This window comes from Diabrotica virgifera, chromosome 1 (genome assembly GCF_917563875.1).
Source record: "Diabrotica virgifera virgifera chromosome 1, PGI_DIABVI_V3a".
In the NCBI taxonomy this organism is placed as follows: domain Eukaryota; kingdom Metazoa; phylum Arthropoda; class Insecta; order Coleoptera; family Chrysomelidae; genus Diabrotica; species Diabrotica virgifera.
The window spans coordinates 184,865,081-184,884,609 of record NC_065443.1 but is presented as its reverse complement, the minus strand read 5'-3'; the positions used below and the strand labels follow the sequence as shown (position 1 = coordinate 184,884,609).

At 33.7% G+C, this 19,529-nt stretch overlaps 1 protein-coding gene across 2 annotated transcripts in view; it reads right to left on the bottom strand.

Moving 5' to 3' along the window:
- LOC126881687 (probable multidrug resistance-associated protein lethal(2)03659) overlaps positions 1-19,529 on the bottom strand; it is a 463,648-nt gene that overhangs the window by 358,817 nt on the left and 85,302 nt on the right. Inside the window, exon 2 of one of the 2 annotated variants that reach the window (XM_050646099.1) lies at positions 14,078-14,206. The exons of the other annotated variant lie outside the window; for it this stretch is intronic. Within the exon in view, the coding sequence (XP_050502056.1) occupies positions 14,078-14,157 (80 nt within the window). The 5' untranslated portion in view covers positions 14,158-14,206. The remainder of the gene's footprint in view (positions 1-14,077; positions 14,207-19,529) is intronic. 2 annotated transcript variants of the gene reach the window in all.

Here is a 19,529-nt window from a genome sequence, read left to right as displayed (position 1 = left end):
ATTAAGTGTAAAAACCTTCTCTTTTGTTGAATTTTGAAGTGAATTAGTGCTAGTTGTCAAAGGTTCCAAGGATCGTACAAGTGGTGTGCAGAAAGGTGCTGGAGGTATTTTTATCCAAGCACGGACACAGCTATTTACTGGCAAGTTCTTTCCAATTTTTGCATGGCAAATCATTTGTACAATTTGCGTTTCACACAAAACCTTGAACACTTGAGTGCGATATTTCATTCCGAGTCAGACTCTGTTTTTCAAATAGACCTGTGGATATAAACATTAGAGACATGACTTAAAACGTGGTGTTGACCAACGAACAATTTCAAAAGCTTTTGTCGAGATTGTCGGTACAAAGTGCTCCCGTTTCGCCGTCGGTGTCCTTCCAAAGTAGCAACTTGTCGAAATGCCATTCGCGCTTGGTATTAAGGAGTTAAAGATACTATCTCGACATGGAAGGAACTTGTTAGTTTGCTGAGAATTACGTTCGGTCGTACCGCGAGTTATTCTCCGAGGAGCAAGACGAAAAAACGACAGTGGACGTCTTTGTTTGCTGCTGTAGGGCTGTTCTTGCGCAACTATAATCAGGCAGCCTTACAGAAAAGATGCAGCTAGATAAGGTGTACGGCTTACTACATAAAGGGAGTAGAGAAAAGATTTCTAGAGATTCCGTTTCCTCTTTTACGGAGCTGCTTACAGCAGCACGGAAAGTTGAAGATATATTTGAGAAACCTTGTTCTAACAAGAACGAAGCCACCCACAATCGAGAATCGTACGAAAAACGGCCGCGATGTAGCTATTGTGGTATTCCCGGTCATTCTGAGGATGAGTGTCGACAATTACGTGAGCGACAATCCACCCATCGACCTACTACTTCGAAAGAAATTGCGAGTTCTTCGCGTACGGTCAGTGCTACCATCAGAGCAATTACTTCGAATTCGCCGCCCAATAGCCTAAACACCCCATTAACTTGCTACGATTATGATAAACCGGGATTTATTAGGGCTAACTGCCCAGAGTGTAGTCATACGGAAGCATCCGCGATAGATTTCTCTTCCGTAGATATAGCTCTAGATTATGAACGAGCTCGACCCAAAGAAAGAAGATGGAAGAATACCTTCAGAATGGATGGAGAGCCTGCCGGCTATGCTAATACGGGAAATAGCGCACCAAATTCACTACCACTTTACTGGATCACCTGCCAAGAGAGAAGTGCTTGGGAGCGAGTTGGATAGACCCTTGAAGGAAGACATCGTCGAAGAATACGGAAGTGCTTTGGCCGCGCCGGTCGTATTAGTACTGAAAAAGGGTGTCGGTACCAGACTTTGCGTGGACTATCACTGTCTAAACGACGTAACTAGTGGCTCGTATCCGTTATATGACTTGCGACCGGAGTATCAGCAAGTGAACGTCGTGAAAGTTGATACGGGAAAAACTGCAGTGATATCGGAACGGTTACATCCGATAATCGTGAAGAAAGCTCCAACGCCCGTAGTGCCAAGACGAAGACAAGGACGCCCCAGGAAGATAACTGCCACTTCTGCTGGCCCCGTCTCTAGCGAGTTCGATGCCAGGGGAGGAGACTGTAACAAACTAATTCCTTACGATACGCCCCTGGAGGGTGACTGTAATAAATATGATCGTCAAACGACACATGCTTTTGCAAAATCCCTGGGTTCTGTGAAGTGGCCCATAATATATCGTATGTCTACTGTATGTGGTCTACTCTGACCGTCGTCTATATTTAATGTTTTGCAGATGTAAGGACACAAGACACTATTCTTAGTTTTCTGTTTTTAGTTCAGTTAGCATTTACACTTCGTATAGAAAAGACGAAAATACACTATTCGATCGTTTATCGTGATTTTCATTGTAATCAACCCTAAAACCTGAGATTAATTACCTAATTTACCTTTTAGACAAGTAAGGATCTGCGAAAAAACGTCTATTTTTGGATGTGAGAGGTGGCATTCGGATTTTTGCAGATAAAGTTAGGTGACACCTTCAGTAATAATAATTGACTTATGCTCCTTCTCAAATATTCCCGGAACATTATTAAAAAAATTAAAATATTTAAAAATTTCGAAAAACATCGATTTTTTCTGTTTCTTTGCCTATAACTTTAAAACGATTCGTTTTGGAACAAAGTCGTAGAGAAATAAAATAAAGATAGTTGAATTTTGTATGATACACGACTGGTAAAAAATGTCTTAAGGTGTTACCTTTTCTGCAATATAGCAATAAATACAAAATAAGGGGGCAAAATAAGTCTGTTGTTATTCAATATTTTTTAACCACTTTGGTGGCACTTAGAACCTTAGTAATTCGCTTAGGAAATTATTTGTAACATACTTAAATCGTGTACCAAATTTCATTAAAATCGACCTAATAAATTTTGCATAATAAATTTGCAATCTAAATGTTTTTAAAAAAGTTCAAATTTTTTAAAATCTTTCTGAACCAAAAGTAGACCATTTAGAAGTTGGCTAGTTTTTTTACATATAAAGAGGTGCTCTACCTATCTAACACACTTTACAGAATTAAAATCGGATTATTTAAGGGGCCCCAGCAATGTTTTAAATTTATAAACAATTGTTTGGCTTATAAACAAATAGCTTTGTTTAATAATAAAAACATTAATTTTTAGCAATGCAAATAATTAAAACCGGTATAATTTGACTTAAACTTTCAAATGCTGCCAGCAGAATTGCTATTTTATTTTTTAATCAAACTTTATTCGCGTTCAAAAACTGCAATTTCTCGATTTTTTGAAAGTTCCACCGCGTTTATCTCGAAAACTATGCATCCTACGAAAAAACTTGTAAGAACATTTTTTGCTTAGAATTACCCAAGAAATACAAAAAAATGTTTTATTTTGCGAAAAATCGATTTTATGTAATTCCTCAAGTTCTTTGTTTATAACAATCTTATCGACATCCGAATCAACTGTTACCCAAAAAATTCGTGTTCTACGGGTCAAAATACATAAAAAAAACTTTAGTCCATCTAAATAAAGGAGCCCGTAGCACCCCCTCCTGGCCACAGCACTAATTTGTTTACAAACCAAAAAATTGTTTATAACTTTAAAACATTGTTGAGGCTGCTTAAATAATCCGATTTCAATTCTGTAAAGTGCATTAGATAGGTGGAGTACTTCTTTATATGTAAAAAAATTGACAAATCTTTGTATGTTCTAGTTTTTGTTGTGAATGATTTTAAAAAATTTTAATTTTTAAAAAAAAAGTTCAGATTGCAAAATTATTATGCAAAATCTAGCAAGTCAATTTTAATGAAATTTGGTGTACGGTTTAAGCATATTACAAAAATTTTCTAAGCGAATTAGGAAGGTTCCAAGTGTAACCCAAGTGATGGAAAATCATTGAATAAAGACAGGCTTGTTTTGCCCCCTTATTTTATATTTATTGCTATTTTGAAGCAAGGGTGATAAATTAATACATTTTTAACCAATCGCATCTGATAGAAAATTTAATTATCTTTGTTTTATTCCTATAGAACTTTGTTCTAAAATGAATAGTTTTTAAGTTATAAGTAAAAAAAAGTAGAAAAAAAACGAAATTTTTTGAAATTTTTAAATATTTTATTTTTTTTATTAATGTTCCGGGCATGTTTGAGAAGAAGCATAAATAAATTATTATTAACGAAGTTATCACCTAACTTTATCCGCAAAAATCTGAATGCCACCTCTCACATCCACCTAAAAACAGATCCTTACTGGTCTATTTATACTATATTGACATACACGGCGGAGACAAGACCTGACACATCAACATCGAGACGACTACTAGAAACAACAAAGATGAAAATACTTCGACGAATATCAGGGAAAATTCTGTTGGATAGGGAGAGAAGCGAAAACATAAGAAGATCATGCAATGTAGAAGACATAAATAGATGGGTGACAAAACGGAAAAAGGAGTGGAACGAATGCATTAGTAGAATTGCAGAGGATAGGATAGTACGAATAGCACGAGATAAGTCACCAAATTGACGAAGAAGTATTGGCAGACCAAGAAAAAGTTTGTGCGATATTTTAAACAATTTGTGAGGCGAATATTGAAGACGAAACAGGCTTTAAAGCCTACATACAAGACAGAGAAGAACTATTAAATTTTTATTAATAAAAAGATATCTGAGAAATATAAAATATATATTAATTACCTCAATATTTTGAGACACAGCAACATGGGTATCGCCAGGTCACGTGATTTTGCTCAAGCGAAAGGACTCGCTCCGATAGAGGACGCAAACAGCTATCGGTATACGCACTTTCTCATACTGCTGCTTACCTATAGCGCTTTTTATTCACATGCACGCGTAATTTGTTTAATCACCTGGCAGTTACAAAATTTCACCAAAAAAAACCTGTCTTTCTTAGACTATTTATTTTTAATATTAAAAAATACCCTGCCAAAATAACAATTGCACTACCCTGTCCAGAATGAAAGTACATAGCTATGCATGTATATAGTCTAAGAGCTAGTGAACCCTCCGACTAATGGTCGTCCTGTAAGGCTAGGAATTTTTCTAGTGATAATTCATAGCACACCAAGGCGAAAAACCATGACCTGGCAGGCCTCAGTGGTGCACGTGTATCTACCAGGTGAATTGAAAAGTGCAAATTTAGGGGGTAAAATAAACTTTCTCCTGTAAGGTTTAAATTTAAGTATGTGTTTGAGTAAGTCATTCAGAAGAAATGTGTACAATGACAGGCGATTCTGAAGAGCATAAGACCTTGCCAGGCGAGGGGAAAGATTTTTCCTAAAATTATTCTTTTTGCTTCGAACAATTTTTTTTTAGGTTTTTGAATCATTCCAAACACAAAAGGTCTTTAGTGATTTTTCTCTGAAGTTAATAGTTTTTGTTATATAAGCGATTGAAAATTTTGAAAATTGCGAAATCAGCCATTTTTAACCCTAAATCGGACACTTATCTAAAAATTTCAATGTTGCCAAGATACGTAGATATTCTTTAAACATTGATTGATGAAACTCCGAAGAGTTTTTTGCAATAAAATGTCGAAAACCCCTTTGTTTTTTTAATTGCTACTCAAGCAGGTGCGACACTGTAGTATAAGTGAGGACGTTTGAGTTTGCATAAATTCATTATCTCGAGAATGGGCAAATTTCAAGAGAAATCCTCAGACAAGTCGATTTTTATTTTTAAATTAGGACTTTTTGGCATATATATATAATACTAGTGACGTCATCCATCTGAGCGTGATGACGTAATCGATGATTTCTTTTAAATAGGAGTGGGGTTTGTGTGATAGCTCATTTGAAAGGTTATTGAATTTTCTATTCAATAATATAAACAATAACATAATTATTTATACAGGGTGTACAAGAAAATTTTTTTTATTAAATTAACTTTGATTAAATTTGACAAATAGAAGAAAAAAATTTTTGTACACCCTGTATAAATAAATATGTTGATGTTTATATTACTGAATAGAGAATTAAATAAACTTTCAAATGATCTATCACACAACCCCTACTCTTATTTAAAAAAATCATCGATTACGTCATCACGCCCAGATGGATGACGTCACTAGTATTATATATATGCCAAAAAGTCCTAATTCAAAAATAAAAATCGACCTATCTGAGGATTTCTCTTGAAATTTGCCCATTCTCGAGATAATGAATTTATGCAAACTCAAACGTCCTCACTTATACTACAGTGTCGCACACGCTTTATGAGCAATTAAAAAAACAAAGGGGTTTTCGATATTTTATTGCAAAAAACTCTTCGGGATTTCATCAATCAATGTTTAAAGAATATCTACGTACCTTGGCAACATTAAATTTTTTAGATAAATGTCCGATTTAGGGTTAAAAATGGACGATTTCTCAATTTTCAAAATTTTCAAGAGCTCATATAACAAAAACTATTAACTTAAGAGAAAAATCACATAAGACGTTTTCTGTTTGAAATTATTCAAACAATCTAAAAAAATTTTGTTCGATGCAAAAAGAATAATTTTACGAAAAACCCATAATCTTTCCCCTCGCCTGGTAAGGTCTTATGCTCTTCAGAATAATCGCCTGTCATTTTACACATTTCTTCTAAATAACTTACTCAAACACATACTTAAAAAGACTAAGTTTTCACTCTAATGGCATATAAAACAACATAATGCTATTCTACATCCCACCAGAATGAAAACAATGGGAACCTTCTCTGGTCACACCTCCGAGGCTTCTACAATTTGCAAGCCATACGGATGCTGAGACTAAGGAAGATGAGGGAATTCTACAATTTACAATTCACGTCCCATCTGCTCAGCGCGGTAAAGTTCCAACGAGAATGGTTCCCTTCATACTCTACACAGAGTAAATGTAAATAAAAAATGAATAACCATTTTCAATTTCGTTGCAAAACGAAAATACAGCCGAACCATATTCTAGTCCAATCAGAGAGTGCTGCAAGCACCTCTACCGGTTTCGAAACTTATTAGTCTCTCATCAGGAGGCACATATGCTGCTCTCCCTGATCCAACCAAAACAAACCCCAGCGTGCAGTCCCGGATTGCAACGAACGAAATGGCATAGATGCCCTAGCGGCAACTGCTACCAAAAAGACTAAGTTTTCACTCTAATGGCATATAAAACAACATAATGCTATTCTACATCCCACCAGAATGAAAACAATGGGAACCTTCTCTGGACACACCTCCGAGGCTTCTACAATTTGCAAGCCATACTTCTACAATTGTGACCAGAGAAGGTTCCCATTGTTTTCATTCTGGTGGGATGTAGAATAGCATTATGTTGTTTTATATGCCATTAGAGTGAAAACTTAGTCTTTTTGGTAGCAGTTGCCGCTAGGGCATCTATGCCATTTCGTTCGTTGCAATCCGGGACTGCACGCTGGGGTTTGTTTTGGTTGGATCAGGGAGAGCAGCATATGTGCCTCCTGATGAGAGACTAATAAGTTTCGAAACCGGTAGAGGTGCTTGCAGCACTCTCTGATTGGACTAGAATATGGTTCGGCTGTATTTTCGTTTTGCAACGAAATTGAAAATGGTTATTCATTTTTTACATACTTAAATTTAAACCTTACAGGAGAAAGTTTATTTTACCCCCTAAATTTGCACTTTTCGATTCACCTGGTAGATACACGTGCATCGCTGAGGCCTGCCAGGTCATGGTTTTTAGCCTTGGTGTGCTGTGAATTATCACTGGAAAATTTTTTAGCCTTACAGGACGACCGTTAGTCGGAGGGTTCACTAGCTCTTAGACTAATAGTTGTATATTTTATTCTGGTTAATAGTATGTACATATTCAGATGCAATCTTCTGAAGTTCAGATGCAGCCCCTGAAAATAATCCTTGGGCGTCCATGCAAAAATCTTGCAGAGTTAAAATCTCTCGCATATCGCCTGGCCTGTTTATTATCTTTGTATTTGAATATTTAAATTTAATTTACAGTTACATCATTTATTATTTTTTGTAATAACAATTTTTACCCTTTTTTATGCTACCCTCGAGCCAGACCGGCATTTTTGTATTAGGCTATCATGGAAGAGTCACCTGAAAAATTTTCCGAGCCAGACCGGCATTTTTGTATTAGGCTATCATGGAAGAGTCACCTGAAAAATTTTCAGATTGCCCAAAATACTTACTCAAAAATGTCTAACAGCTCTCAGACCAATATTGTTGCAAAAAAATTAATTTGGGATAAACAAATTAAGTAACTTTTAAACTATTTGACCAATCGCTTTGAAGTTATGAGTATAATTTAAGCACCAGAAGTCTCAACAATCTATTTAATAAAAAGGTTCTAACTTTATTTTTTAATTATTTTACGAATTATACAGGGTGTAACAAAAATACAGGTCACAAATTTAATCACATATTCTGGGACCAAAAATAATTCGATTGAACCTAACTTATCTTAGTACAAATGTGCACATAAAAAAAGTTACAGCCTTTTTAAGTTACAAAATGAAAATCGATTTTTTCGAATGTGTCGAAAAGTATTGGAGATTTTTTATTAAAAATGGACATGTAGCATTCTTATGGCAGAATCATCTTAAGAAAAAAATATAGTGAAATTTGGACACCCCATAAAAATTTTATGGGGGTTTTGTTGCTTTAAACCCCCCCAAACTTTTGTGTACGTTCTAATTAAATTATTATTGTAGTACTATTAGTTAAACACAATGTTTTTAAAACTTTTTTGCCTCTTAGTACTTTTTCGAAAAGTCAGTTTTTATCGAGATATTTCGAATATTTGTCAAATCCACTACATATTTGTATATGGTTAAGTACGATTATGGAGACTTTGGAATAATATGAACATTTATTTATGATTTACATTTTTAGGGATATTTTGAACCATATTAAAAAAGAAGTCACATCTCGATAAAAGGTCCCTTTTCGAAAAAATACAAAGAGGCAAAAAAGTTTTAAAAACACTGTGTTTAACTGATGGTAGCGCAGTAATATTTTAATTGGAACGTACACAAACATTTGGGGGGTTTAAAAGAATAAAATCCCCATAAAATTTTTATGTTAACATATTGAAAAATTAGCCTCAACTCGATAAAAACTGCCTTATCGAAAAAATACTAAGAGGCAAAAAAGTTTTAATAATATTGAATTTAACTAATGGTACCACAATAATAATTTAATTGAGACGTACACAAAAGTTTGGGGGGGTTTAAGGGACCAAAATCCCCATAAAATTTTTATGGGGTGCACAAATTTCACCATAATTTTTCTTTAAGATGCTCCTGCCATAAGAATGCCACATGTCCATTTTCAATAAAAAATCTCCAATAGTTTTCGATATATTCGAAAAAATCCATTTTCATTTTGTAACTTCAAAGGGCTGTAACTTTTTTTATGTGCATATTTGTACTAAGGTAAGTTAGGTTCATTCAAACTATTTTTGGTCCCAGAATATGTGATTTAATTTATGACCTGTATTTTTGTTACACCCTGTATAATTTAAAGTTATGTACATTTATATAAAGCCAAAATCTAGGACTTATTTTGCAATTTTCTAAGCAAATAATAAAGATAGACATATACAGAGAACGCCATATTGAAGATACTTATAATATATGTTGTATAAGTTTCTTACTCTTAAATTTGTTTCAAATGCTTCACTTCTTGGTGATAGACGAAAAAAGCAAACATTTACCGTTTTTTGATCTTCATTTGTTAAAAGCTATATCAGCAAAATCGGCTGCAGCACACATATAGGTTTTTATTATGGGGTTCCATACTACTCAAAAATTTATTTTTGGCATAGAGGGAGACGTGTCACCAACAGGTTATTTTTTTCCTTAATTCTCTGAACTATAAATATTAACTAATGAAATATACAGTGGTTAAAGGGGTAGAACGCGAAAACATCGCGTTACTTCCAGCTTACTCCACTTAGCCTCTTCTACTCAAATCCGAATCTCACCTTCGCGCAGTTAAACCGAACAACCCAATTGGAGATTGGGTATCCAACCCGGGTGGAAAATTGGGTCGGGAACTAACGAGAGCGGGTGAAATGGTCCTCCAAACAGGGGGTGGTGCTTTGGGCTGGCGTTCCGTACATGTAAAAATTTGGAGCTACGAAAGACAAACTATTGCCTCGGAATAGGACCTATTTTCAATATAAACGGCACATGCGACGAAATAAGGATATTTGCATAGAAACATTGAATGTATTAAGTTGGCACAGACCTGGAATAGCGAGCCATTAAACAATTGCAAAAATATAACATGGACATAACAGCATTACAGGAAATAAGATGGATAGCAACGGAAAATGAAAGATGCTCTAGTCTTTCAGTCGGGTGGTGAGAACAGACATGAATACAGATGCGGATTTGTCGTAGCAAAAACACTAAAAATGGAAGTGATAGATTTCACGTCAATAAACGAACTAATCTACTATACTAGAGTCAAAGATAAGTGGTTCAATCTTACTACATTCTTAATATATGCTCCAAACCGAACATGCAGTAGAAGATAGGAAGGGCAAATTTTACGAATTATTGGACTAATAATATAAAACGGCTCCAAAATACAGCGTCAAAATAGTAATGCGGGATTGTAATGCTGAACAAAGTAAGGAATACTATTTAAGAGAAGTAATTGGTAAAGATAGCTCACACGAAACAACACATGATAATGGACACCAGCTAACAAAATTCGCAATGCCTAATAACATGATTGTTAAATTCATCCAATTTAAAAGAAAGGATACCTAAAAGGTCACATGAGTTTCAAATGATGGAAGAACACGCAACCAAATAGATCATGTCGTCATTGATGCAAGATACCTACTCTAGTAGAATTAATAATTCGCGTGATTACTTTCTAGCGAACAGACAGCGATAGTGATTACTTTCTAGTAAAATCTAAGTTGTAAAGTAACATGAATATCAGTACACAAGCTAAATCAACAAGAAGAAAGAGAAAGATGGGACATAGAAGCTCGTCACACATCAAATAAAGAACTAGATTATCAAGTAGCCATAAGCAACAGATTCAAATTACTTGGAGAGAAATATCATAAGCTAGACGTAGGACAAGCGTGGCAGCAAGTGCCATTTTGTAACTTCAAAGGGCTGTAACTTTTTTTGTGTGCACTATTGTATATAGGTAAGTGAGGTTCAATCAACCTATTTTTGACCTCAGAATCTATGGTATAATTTATGACCAATCTTTTCGGGACACCCTGTATAAACTTTGCACGAGGTATCTAGCTGAGGGAAAAAATCTTTGGATTATAAAGATTGATATTGTTTTTATCGAGTCAGAGATTTTCATTTGGGGAGAGAATTCGAACTAGTGCTGGTTTTTTTAAACAGTTGAAGGAGAAGCACAGTTTTCAGAATCCGAGGAGCACGTTGTGGGAGATCTAAGGACAACACGATCCAGCAGAATAAATAAGGACGTCGGTAAAGGTTAGTCAGGGTATTTGTGAAAAGAGAGTTGTTTTCTATTACATATTATATTTGTTATTTTAAGCCACGTCAACTTAATAGCATTACAACATAAATTATTCATTTATAAATTCATAGGAGATATAAGTAATCTATTTAGAAAGTGGAAATTAAAATTTGTTTTCTTTTTATAATAATAATAAGAACAGTCTGCCGATTCAATTGAATGAATTTTGGTTCACAAAGGAGATAATAGAATTTAGTTTTTTAATAGTTTTTAATAGTTTTTTTATGATTAGGTAAGAAATTTTATAACAGAATAAAGTTTAGCATACATTTGAATTTCTTATATTTATGGTATAGTATATAAATAAATAGTAGTTACAAAATTTATATGAGTTTTTGAGTATATTTATTTTCCCTGTTTGTCCTGGATAAAGCAAGCAACGATAAATACTAGAAGCCACAAAATAAAGGTAATATATATAATCAATTAGCCCTGAGAATGTGTTTTATTGAAAATTTTTATTAAATTTTGGTTTTGTTTCATGAGTAGCAATTGAAATAATTAATTAATTAATCTAATTAATAAAAGGCATCTTAATCTCATAACAAGAAGTAAATTCAGAACATAATAATATATCTCATAAAACTATACCTTATGTTTTGCGGACAATTAAAAAATTCAATGAAATACAGGGTTTTCCATAAGAAAAAATATCACTTTGATACCTCGCCATTTATTGGGACACCCTGTATATTTCAAAATCAATTTAAAATATAGCTTTTATCAACTTACAACCTATTAATTTTTTTTTCAAATCCTTTTCCATTTCGCAGTAATATTCCGTCCCGTTAGTGGTGACTTACCCTGTATATAATTATGAACAGTAAAATGGTGACAGATATTAAAAACTAAAACTAATGAAAATGGCCGAATGAAAGAAAACTACTATACGCTGTGAGCTCGTACGTAGAGGGGATATTTATAAGTTCGCGAGCGCCAGTAGTGGCAAGTCTGTAAACGTTTACCGGAAATTTGACATAAATGTCAAAGTGATTAATTTAAAATTACAATTAAAAACATTAATTATAAAAAATATTAGTTGGTCAAAGCTGTGGTATATATTTTTACCTTAAATATACTTACGTTTTAAATACTGAATTTACGTTTTTTAATGTTCCGTAATATGTAATTATAAATTAATCTATTAATCTTAGCGCCATCTACACGATAATTGTGAAAGTATCCGAAGTAAGAAATTAATATTTCATCAATAGAACGTCAAAATGATTAGCAAAATCTTAAAAAAAAATCTGTTACAATTTAATTACTTTTTAGCGTTGTAAATATTAAGCAATAACAATTAAATAATACATTTAAAAATTACCGCTGAAAGTTGAATTAGTAATCCGCCATGAGCGACACCAGCGAAGCTCAGAGCGTATATTGTGTCTGAAATATTCGGCGCACTAAAATAGTCCGTTATGCCTTTATATTATGAGCTCATTATGTCCTTACCTCATCAGCTGGATATCTCTTACCTCGATATGCCGCAATCTTTCACTCCAATTTTGCGAGGTACCTAGATGACTAAAATGTTTACGTTCTGATATGACCATCCACTATGAGAAATGAGACACAAATACTTGTCTCTTTTGGGGATATTATCCTAATTTCTTCAAAGAGATATTTTTCGACCTTCTGTGACAGGAGATATTTTTTATATTATGCTACTGTCACTTTGACTTAAGATTTTGTGTGACTTAGAATCGTATTCCTGACGTCACCAGAGATGGGAATTGCCTCACATGTACAATAATATAAATAAAGGAATGGTAAACGTAATTCCTTGATTTTTATGAATATTTAATGACTAATTTGGGACAGTTTCGAATATTCCCTATAACAAGAAGAATCAGATCCCCAAAATTGTACACTGCTCCAAAATATCAAACGTTTTAATTTTCTCTCTTCTCGGGCGAAAATTTTTATTTTTACTGTGACTTTTGCATAAAAAACCTTCCACAATTTAAAAAAATAAACCAGTACATATTTTTTATTCAAAAGTCACATGTATTAGGTACACGATTCCGATAAAGTTAAAGTAGAATACCATTGTTACTAGTCACTTCTCCGGCTCGTTTTGTTGCGCACGCTATGGTACTAAGTTCAAAAATAAGAAAAAATAAAAATTTCGTTTTTTATAAGTTTGCATTTTTTGTCGGACACTTACTATTTTAAAAAACATGTTTTATTTCAAAGTTAAAAAAATTACAAATATGACTTTTGTAATCGCGAAATATAACCTGCCACAATTAACATATTTACGTTGTCAGAGTAAAGAAATGAGGCTGTAAATTTGTCGGACAATAGATCGACAATTTTTGTAATTCATTATAAGTACTTACAATTGAAAATTAATAGTTTTGTAATAACAAAACTGTACAGCGTGTAACGGGTAGTTCTTTTAAGGACGACAGACTCAGTAAAACACAATTTAAAAATAAAGCAAATATATTAAAGGTAATTATATACAGTTTAAAACAAATAAAATAAAATATAATTCCATCTTCTGCAAAGGAAAAACAATATTAAACTTTATTATAGTTATCCGATCATAATAGCAACATCGAAATAATACGATAATCAATATATACAATAATAATCTCGCTACGTTAAAACAACGTAGCCTGGAGACGGCATTTCACTTCAATGCAGTCACTCGTTCCTCGCTACTACCGCCTACTGCGATAACGATTGTGGCAAGACTCCACGTCACTACGGTGGCGTCTACCTAGGCATAGTTCCGCCTCACAAACGGCGCATCTTTGCCAGGCCAGCTGAAGCTCGTTCAATACGCGAGGCATCAGCTGTTGAGCCATAGTAAGTTCAATACACGAACCATGACTGATTTTCTCATTCTCCTAGCTCGCCTTAAATATGCTCTCGATGCCCTCTCCTTCGGTTTCCCCCAGCGGTGCCGTGAAGAAGGAATGCGCAAACACGGAGACTCCATCAGTCCCCTCCGGTAACAGCAGCTCATCGCCCGCCGAGGCATCACATCGTTACAAGCGCTAGAGTGAAATCCTATTATTTAGTGTAACTTTTTAAACCACATTGTAGTTTACCTAACTAATTTCTTAAAAACCTTTTAAAATTTTTACTCACCAGAAAAATAATTCTGATAAAATATTACTGCTATCAAATGGATTTTTCTTTTGTTTTTCATCATGTTTAGGTTCCTCCATTTTTTCTCCTTATATTATCATGGAAGTGGTAAGTAAAAACTAAAAATGACTGAAATAAAAGATAATTATGTATTAGTTAAAGATTTTTCTACATACAATTAGCACATAATTTACTTAACATATTTTTTCTACAACCGTGTTAAAAATGCAATTTTTTTATAGGAGCTTTAAAAATGTTACTTTAGTGCTTTAAAAATTTTAAGGCACTGCAGGTAAAAGTGAATTGTCAAATTGTGAAACGTCAAAATATTTATATTTCATTTATTAACATTAATATTAATAGTACAAATTGCGCAATTTAAAAAAGGTTGTTTAAAAGGTTTTTTAAAATTTAATTTAAACTGTATTATTGCATTTTTAACACGTTCGTAGAAAAAAAAACTATTAAAGTTTGTTAGAATATACAACAATAAAAGTAGATGTTATTTTATAGTTGTTATGATTTACGTATTGACAGTATAGGAAGTTTTAATGTAATGTCAAGAAAAATATAAAAATGGAATGTCAGTCAAGTTCAAGTAAAAGTTTTTGTAGGTATTGTCCTGTAATTGAGAATGAATAAATTATAATTGTTGATATATAAGACGTTTGTAGAAAAAATATTGTATGATATACGTGTTAAAAGTACATTTTTAAGGCACTCATGTGAATTGCAGAATTCGCTTCGCTCATTCTGCAAACTTTCACATGCGTGCCTTAAAATTGTACTTTTAACACTTATATCATAAATAACTATTTATTAACTGGGACTCCCGATCGAAAAACGTTTTCAAAAACATTATTTTAATCAACTATCTAAGTTCTACCGTTTTGTTGCTTTTTGAGTCTTGTTATATGTTAATTTTATCTGTCTCACTTATAATCGTAATTGAGGTAAGTTAAATGAATTTTAAAGAGTAAAATTTTAAAATTACCCCTATTCGTAGAAATACATTATTTGAGGATATTTAGTTTCATTGCATAAAATCAACTATAACTTTGTAGTAGGTAGTTCGGTTTAAAAACTATTTAATTTTGGTATTCTTAATATCAAAATCAAATTGTAAGTATTTCTTTCAAACTGATATAGTTATTTTCCTAACTAGTGCGGACAGTCATACTTTTCCGCACTCGATTGCAGTTTGCCGAACGACGCGAAGCGGAGTTCGAGCCAGACCCGGATTTAAGGCAGTGGGAGCCCTGGGCAGAATTGTTGTGGGGCCCTATCTACTACCATTAAAAAAATTGTTGTTATAACTATGGTATACAGCCAACTACAAGGTTTTCCCTTTTAGAAATTAAAAAAAAAATGTTGATCTACTTTTATAAATATATTTTTAAATAATAAAAAATATAAGAACTGTATCTTGTTACAGTAAAATATTAAAAATAAACATACATCGTGTTCAGTGCTCATTACAGAGAGATGATTCAAACGCTCTTGGCCCATCATAGACCCAAGTTGATTTTTAATTAACTTAAATTTTGAGAATGATCTCTCTCTACTGCAGTTAGTTAGCATCAGAACTAAATATACTTAAATGAAGTGTCACCTCAAGCAACGTTTGGAAACGCATCATTCACATTATTTTTTTTTAACAGTCGGTACATTTGAAATTCTTTACTTATATTTGATGAGCCTATTTCCTCTTTAAATGAATTGAAAAATTCTACATATTGTACCAGTTTGACACCTAGGTTTTCATCTAAATCATTGCTATACAGTATACATGTCGGTAAGCTTCAATTTCATTGGGAGTTAAATTTTCCAAATTATGTAAAAATCCAAAATTGGAATCAATCGATTCATATACAGAAATCCTCCGACTTAAAGAGGAAATGAAGAGAACTACAGTGCTAGTCAAAAGTCCGTACCCCCCCCCCTCGTATCTTTTGAACGGTTATACCTATCATCGTGAAATTTGGAGGGAGGAATTAAACGGACGTAAGCTTCGTAACTAGTCACGACAGGTGACGTAATACTGACAGATGACTTTACAGCTCCACTGTGACAGATAATTTTAAATCGGACCTTATGACAAATGATACATCGTTTGAAAGGTATTGAAAATACCTATTCAGACATACTAATTTTGTTTGAGTTTAAGCTAATTTCGATGAATAAATGAAATAATATAAAATTGTAATTTCGCATTTAATTAATAAAAATTCTAAATTCCGCCTATGAATACTTGTCAGAAAGGTTGATGTTGTCGTAAAAACTACTAGAGAATTGAAAAACTTCAACTTTTTTGACAAAAAAACATAGGCGGACATTTGAATTTTTATTAATTAAATGCGAAACTACAATATTATATTTATTTATTTTATTCACCAAAATCAAAATCAACTTAACCCCAAAAAAATTAGTATGAATGAATAGAAATTTTGAATACCTTTCAAACGAGGTATCACTTGCCATAAGGTCCCATTTAAAATTATCGGTCACAGTGGCTCTGTAATGTCATCTGTCACTATTATGTCACCTGTCATGACTAGTTAAGAAGCTTACGTCCGTTTATTTCCTCTCTCCAAATTTCACTATTATAGGTATAACCGTTCAAAGATAAGAGGGGGGTACGGACTTTTGACTAGCACTGTTTAATAGCGATAAAATTTTGAGTCCTAAATTTCTGTGGTGTTGTCATTTTAGTCTCTGGAGATGTTCCATAATCCAGTGGAGTCAGTCGAATATTCCTTAAAAAATATAAATTCTTTAAGTGATCTAAGTGCCGCCACTACTGAATTAAGGTCAATATTTGGATTTTGGGGAATACGACTTCTGCTTTTTGTCATCTCTAAGATTTCATTCGAAAATATTGCTAATATTCCTGTTTCCAGTAAAAATATTCGATTATACGAATATACGAGTTTTAAGTTGTTGCTCATCTTCTTCTGAAATTTTGGATAATGCTCTTTTAATCTGATTATAACTATTAATTGGTGCTTGTGCTGCATCACTTCTAGATGACCATCTAGTAGTATTTACTCTTTTAAACATCCGATTAACAAGTTGTATCTATATGTAGAGGAAGTGAAAAATGCATACATCAAAGAATGCTATGGCAGCAGGACAACCCTCAGTTGCAACTTTTGCAAAAAAATTTAGAGAGTGGGCTGTACACGGAATCCACAACGCCAGGATATTAAGAGTATGTTCTCTTATTTTAGCCTAAACACCATTTTATTTTCCACTCATAACTGACGCGTTATCGTAGGACTGTCCCCTGCAGTTTTTCAAATCGATATTCTTGCAAGAATGGCATTAGATAATTAAATATATCTTCTGCTATGACGGTAATTTGGCAAAAATATGAGAAACCTTTCAACAGCAGTGAAACCTTCCATGTACCGAAATATCACAGTTAATTGATTGACAAAAATTATTCTATGTGAATAATGTGCTGATTTTTTTACTTTTGAGCCTTTGTGGGGGCCCCCGGAATGTGGGGGCCCCGGGCAGCTGCCCAGCCTGCCCTCCCTTAAATCCGGCCTTGGTTCGAGCAGTCGAGTGTGGAAAAGAGACTTTCCGCAAGAATTAGGAACAATATTTTTTCTACGAGCATTTAAAAAATGACAAAATCTTAATCAATAATATTAAAAGATTGGGGGGATGGAAATCAACGTCGGTTGCAGAGGGATATTTGGAAGAATCTACGGAATTAAGAAATACCATGTCGAACCAAATATTATCCTGTCAAAAATCAGCTGCCGCTTCAACAAGCAAATATTTACCGATGGCGACGACGTTTACTGCGTAGGATGAAGAGGTAGAACTACCGGCTGATTTCACCACCTCAAAAAATCTGTTATCATCCGCCATTAATTTGTACAATTCAACCAGTTGTACGTTCAATATAAACGTTGTAAATAATAAATAGATAGGGGAGATTGGTACACATTGACACATAGTACACAATGAAACACTGTTATTAACTAAATCAAATTTGCCGCCACATTGCCACTAGCGCTGCAACGGATACTTCATAAGGCATTGCGTCCGCCGACAGTAGTTCGTTTTGATATACGGAGTAGTAAACATTATACGACGTATTTTATTGTTTTTTGTGCCTGAGATTTACAAACTGGAGCGTTTATAAAAAGGTATGTTGTCTATAAATAAATGGTTTTAATTTTCGTATGTATGTCGTTATAGTACTTGTGATGAATGCCTCTTAACCTATAAATATCGTTGCCAATAATTGCCGGGTTTTATGTTTACATCCAACTGAAACTTAAAACTTGTGGTAGTACACATTGAAACATATAATGGTAGTACACAATGACACGTGTTTCATTGTGTACCATACTGAATCATTCTATAACAATGGCATTCAATTGCAGGTGTACCATGGTAAGGAGGAAGAAAGAAAGATCCAGAGTCAAATTTACAAGTGAACAAATGGCGGCAGCAGTCACAGAGGTTAAAAAAATGGAACTGCACTTCGCGTTGCGGCAGATATGTTTGGCATAAATTTTAGCACATTAAGGCGAAAGAAAAAAATTCTAATGTTCTAAAGGAAAAAAATGATCCAAATGCAAAAATGGAGCCAAATTATGCTGTTAGATTAGTATTTAACACAGAGCATAAGCAATCGATGTGTGATTATATCAAGAACTGTAGCAAAATGGCTTTTCGGTTGAATACTCTAAAAGTCAGAGAATTGGCATATGAAATGGCTGCTATAATCCGTTCGCTAAACTCAGACTCAACTGGCTAGTGATTTAAGCTAGTAATTTTGCCAATTTGATAAAATTACCAAAAAATAATTACTAAATAGTTAATAATTACTAAATATTTAGTAATTTTGCAAATTTTGTCAAAATTGGCAAAAAACAAAAAAGTTACGTACTAAAATCTTTAGCAATTTGCGTCTGAGTTTAGCGAACCGACTATAAAAACAATATCACTATGCCAGAATCTCGGAAGGCCAACAAATGTGCAAGCAAAGATTGGTTAAGAGCATTTATAAAAAGAAATTCATCATTAAGCTTCAGAAGGCCAGAAGGATGTTCACTGTCAAGGCTTACTTCATTTACAAAACCAAAAGTTGACCAATTTTTCTTAAATTTGGAGCAAATATACGTAAAATATCCATCAATTTTTGAAGATATTCGCATCTACAATTTACACGAAACTGCTACTACGACTGTCCAACGACCACATAAAGTTGTGGCACAAAAAGGTGTTAAACAGCTGAACCAGTGCACAAGCGCAAAAAGACGATTACTCGCTACTACTTGTGCAATAATTCGAGCAAATGGAACATTTCTACCTCCGGTCATTGTTTTTCCTCGTAAAAAGTTTAATACAATTATGCTAAATGGTGCTTCACCAGGAACATTACGACTAACTAATCCAAGTGGATGGATGACCTCCGAACTATTCACGC